The sequence below is a fragment of the Triticum aestivum genome, chromosome 6B (assembly GCF_018294505.1).
Source record: "Triticum aestivum cultivar Chinese Spring chromosome 6B, IWGSC CS RefSeq v2.1, whole genome shotgun sequence".
In the NCBI taxonomy this organism is placed as follows: domain Eukaryota; kingdom Viridiplantae; phylum Streptophyta; class Magnoliopsida; order Poales; family Poaceae; genus Triticum; species Triticum aestivum.
Window position 1 is genome coordinate 10905647 of NC_057810.1, and position 4120 is coordinate 10909766.

Consider the following 4120-nt stretch of genomic DNA (forward strand, 5'->3'; position numbering starts at 1 on the left):
TCCGGTGAGGGGAATCATTTCACATACCTTAAAGGCCATACACATGGCAGCTAGAGATTGGCCCGAGTTATTGGAGTTTCTGATAGTTGTACCACAGAAAGAAAAGAATTTGGTTATCCAAAATGAAGTCACTTTGAACAGTATCATAGGACACGGCCGGGCAGCCAGCTTTTCCCTCCAATCGGGCGCTCGGTGACCACCACTTGCTTCTCACCTCGTCTCCCTTCCACTCACTCCGTCGCCTCCTCTCATCCCAAATACCACCACCCAATCCACTCCCACACCGCACGTCCGCACTCCACCCCCACCCTCCCTCACCATGGCCGCCCAGCTCACAGCCGCTCTACCATCCTACTCCCCGGCCGCCACCAAGGCCGCCGGCGGCTCGTCGGCGTCCTGCACCGCCAGCCACTTCCTGGCCTACCCGACCCGCCGGCTCCGCAATGGCGTGCGCGCGCAGGTGTCCACGACCGAGCCGACCGCGGAGCCGGCCCCCGCGGCGCCGGCCAAGCCGGCGAAGATCTCCAAGAAGCAGGACGAGGGGGTGGTGACCAACAAGTACCGCCCCAAGGAGCCCTACGTGGGGCGGTGCCTGCTCAACACCCGGCTCACCGGCGACAACGCGCCGGGGGAGACCTGGCACATGGTGTTCAGCACCGAGGGGGAGGTGCCGTACCGGGAGGGGCAGTCCATCGGCGTGATCGCCGACGGCGAGGACAAGAACGGGAAGCCGCACAAGCTGCGGCTCTACTCCATCGCCAGCAGCGCGCTGGGGGACTTCGGGGACTCCAAGACCGTGTCGCTCTGCGTCAAGCGCCTCGTCTACACCAACGACGCCGGGGAGGTCGTCAAGGGCGTCTGCTCCAACTTCCTCTGTCAGTAACATATATCTCTTTTCATATTCGTTCATCGATGAATCAATCAATCGCCGAAGATTGATCGGAGATTGAAACGAAACGCATTGATGATGACGCCGAGATGCTATTTTGATGTCTCTGTTCTTGTCTGCTGAGCTGCTATTTTGATGTGCAGGTGACCTGAAGCCGGGTTCAGAAGTGAAGATCACTGGGCCGGTGGGCAAGGAGATGCTCATGCCCAAGGACCCCAACGCAACCATCATCATGGTACTGCACAGTCACTAATTCTCGCTTCAAATGAATGGAATGGATAACCACCACTTGCATCCATCCATGTCCATCCATGATCTATCCATAGTCATAGGCTGATAAGCTCATGAACAACTTGCTGACATATGCATCCATAATCGCAGCTCGCGACGGGTACGGGTATCGCGCCGTTCCGCTCCTTCCTCTGGAAGATGTTCTTCGAGGAGCACGAGGACTACAAGGTCAGTAACTTTACATGGATCAACCACCACACAAGTAAACAACAGTAATCGAATTCCAACTATGCATGCACAAAATCTATGGCACCGAAGCCAGTCAATGTTTAATTACCAATGAAACACAACAGAATATCAGAGTTAAATGTTGATCTACAAACATTGGTGTGCAGTTCAATGGCCTGGCATGGCTCTTCCTGGGAGTCCCCACAAGTGACACTCTGCTCTACAAGGAGGTACGAAATTCAGTGTGGCTAGCTAGTAAAAGTACTGTTGGTAAGTTCAGACTTCAGACGGTGATGCATCTGCCTGACATGGAACATGGAAACTTCGCATGTTTTCAGGAGTTTGAGAAGATGGTGGAGATCGGCGGGGAGAACTTCCGGCTGGACTTCGCGGTGAGCCGGGAGCAGACGAACGCGGCGGGGGAGAAGATGTACATCCAGACGCGGATGGCCGAGTACAAGGAGGAGCTCTGGGAGCTGCTCAAGAAGGACAACACCTACGTCTACATGTGCGGGCTCAAGGGCATGGAGAAGGGCATCGACGACATCATGGTCGACCTCGCCGCCAAGGACGGTATGCCCCAACAATTCACTCATCCTGCTGTTTGAAGTTCGAAAATGGTGGATCCATGGGAAAGCTTTCTGATGATGAGATTATGAAATGTTTTCTATTTGTTGTTGCTAGGGATCGACTGGATCGACTACAAGAAGCAGCTCAAGAAGGCCGAGCAGTGGAACGTCGAAGTCTACTGATCATCATCATCGTGGCATTACCATGGAAGGACTTGCATGCATATGCTAATGTTTCTCCCACCTAGTTTTCGTTTTCACTCCAGTTTGGTTGTGCAAAAGCTCAAGCTTCGGCCATATATACGCCTTGTATGTAGCGATGAGTGAGTGGCACGGTGAGCATCAAATGAAAAACCAATCGTTGGATCCTCTGGTCGACCGACCAATGTAGATATTGACACACATTTGTCCCGAGCTCACTCGATCGTCTTCTCGTCTCTATACACTATTTGCAGCTGTTTTTATGCAGTGTATTATTATTACAGTTTTTTAATGCTTGATGTTGGAAAATAATTGTTTTTAGTGGACTATTTGAAAATAATTGATTCTTTTGTGAAATAATGTTTAGGTCTTGAGAAATAATTTTATGTTAGAGAATTTGCCAAAAAAGAAGTTAATTGTACCATAGAGTGGTTGATTGATTTGTGGGCCGTTAATAGGGCTCATAGTGCAATTGCGTCTAGTCGGGCCCACTACAAGCCCAGAGCCACCCATTACTCTCCCCGACAAATAAAACGCGAGGTTTCTTTTTAACCTTGAAGGCTCAAGATATGTAAATAAAATGACACCTGGCCGTCTAACAAGATGTCTAGGAGTGGCGAAGTGGTAAATACGTAGGAGAGTTTTGAAATTCGGCATGGACTCGAGCCTAGCTGGATTCAAAACAGGATGCCACCTTCACGGTGCCAGCACTATTTTGCCGGCCAAGTGTGGGTTCCCTCTCTATTGAGAGGAGTCCATAATTCAGCCATGAAAAATTGACATGAATGACTAAGAAACAACCCCGAAATACAAGATGGTCTAAGAAACAACAGCAAACTTTGAAAAGTGAACAACTTCCGATCCCGAATCCCCTCAAACCGGTTTATTGTCAATTTTACTGGTTTTAACCAGTTCACCTGCCCAGTCAGTGTCCAACTACGTCACCAGCCAATAAATTAAAAAAACATCTAGATTTTATTAAAAATGCCAAATGAACACTACTATGCTGATCATTCTGTGAAAAATTCATAGTTTTTTTTTCAAAATAGATTAAAACATACAAGAAATACATATTCAGGTCCTTCTTTTGCCAATTTTTGACAAAAAAATGAAAGTATCTACAAAAGTGAATAATTTTATAAGATTAACACTACCATGTTGATCGTTTTGAGAAAGTTTCAAACTCTTTTTGATAAAGAGATTAAGAAAATAGAAGGATAATACATAACTAGTATAACTTTTTTGGGTCATATTTTGACTAGAAAATGGAAATGTCCTTTAAAAATTGAGAAAATTCTCTAAAATGAAAACTACAATTTTGATAATTTTAGGAAACCTAAATCCAAACACATTAAAAAATACAAGGAAAATACACATTCAGAGCCCTTTCTAGTAACTAGACGATTCCCTCCACATTGTTGCAAGAATATTTTGCAATATTTCAATGAGGTTTGGTTATATGGAACATGAATATTTGAAATAATAGTTGTTTAAACTATATAAGAATTAAATGTAAACATCATAAATAGAATGGAATTTTACATGCATGCATGTTTACATCTTGAAGTGGATTTTTAATATGCATAGTCGGATGTCGTGGTGAGCCTTTTCCTACGTATGTCGAATGATGAGGTGTCATGCTTGCATGTTGAGAGAAATAACACTACCATGTTGATCATTTTGAGAAAATTCCAAACTTTTCTTGCTAAAGAGATTATGAAAATAGAAGGATAATACATATCTAGTATAACTTTTTGGGGTCATATTTTGACTTAAAAATGGAAGTGTTCATTAAAAACTGACAAAACTCTCTAAAATGAAAACTAGAACTCTGATAATTTGAGGAAACTAAAAATACAAGGAAAATATACATTCAACGCCTTTTTTAGTAACTAGATGATGCCCCGCACATTGTTGCGGGAATATTTTGCAAATGAGGTTTTGGTTATATGGAACATGAATATTTGAAATAATAGTTGTTTAAAGTATAAAATAATTAAAT

General features: G+C 44.7%; 1 protein-coding gene across 1 annotated transcript; it reads left to right on the top strand.

The window, feature by feature from the left end:
• The first annotated feature begins 214 nt into the window (after nt 1-214).
• On the top strand, nt 215-2410 carry LOC123135392 (ferredoxin--NADP reductase, leaf isozyme 2, chloroplastic). The gene is made up of 6 exons (XM_044554451.1): nt 215-875; nt 1033-1124; nt 1271-1348; nt 1516-1578; nt 1687-1921; nt 2033-2410. The coding sequence occupies exons 1-6, from the start codon at nt 320-322 to the stop codon at nt 2098-2100; spliced, it is 1092 nt and encodes a 363-aa protein (XP_044410386.1). The 5' UTR covers nt 215-319; the 3' UTR covers nt 2101-2410.
• Nucleotides 2411-4120: the final 1710 nt, after the last annotated feature.

Bases quoted from the DNA above. Each gene is read 5' to 3' on its own strand.
- LOC123135392 (XM_044554451.1), top strand. From the start codon at position 320: ATGGCCGCCCAGCTCACAGCCGCTCTACCATCCTACTCCCCGGCCGCC. The intron at 1,125-1,270 runs GTACTGCACAGT...CCATAATCGCAG, and splicing joins CCAACGCAACCATCATCATG to CTCGCGACGGGTACGGGTAT. The intron at 1,579-1,686 runs GTACGAAATTCA...GCATGTTTTCAG, and splicing joins ACACTCTGCTCTACAAGGAG to GAGTTTGAGAAGATGGTGGA.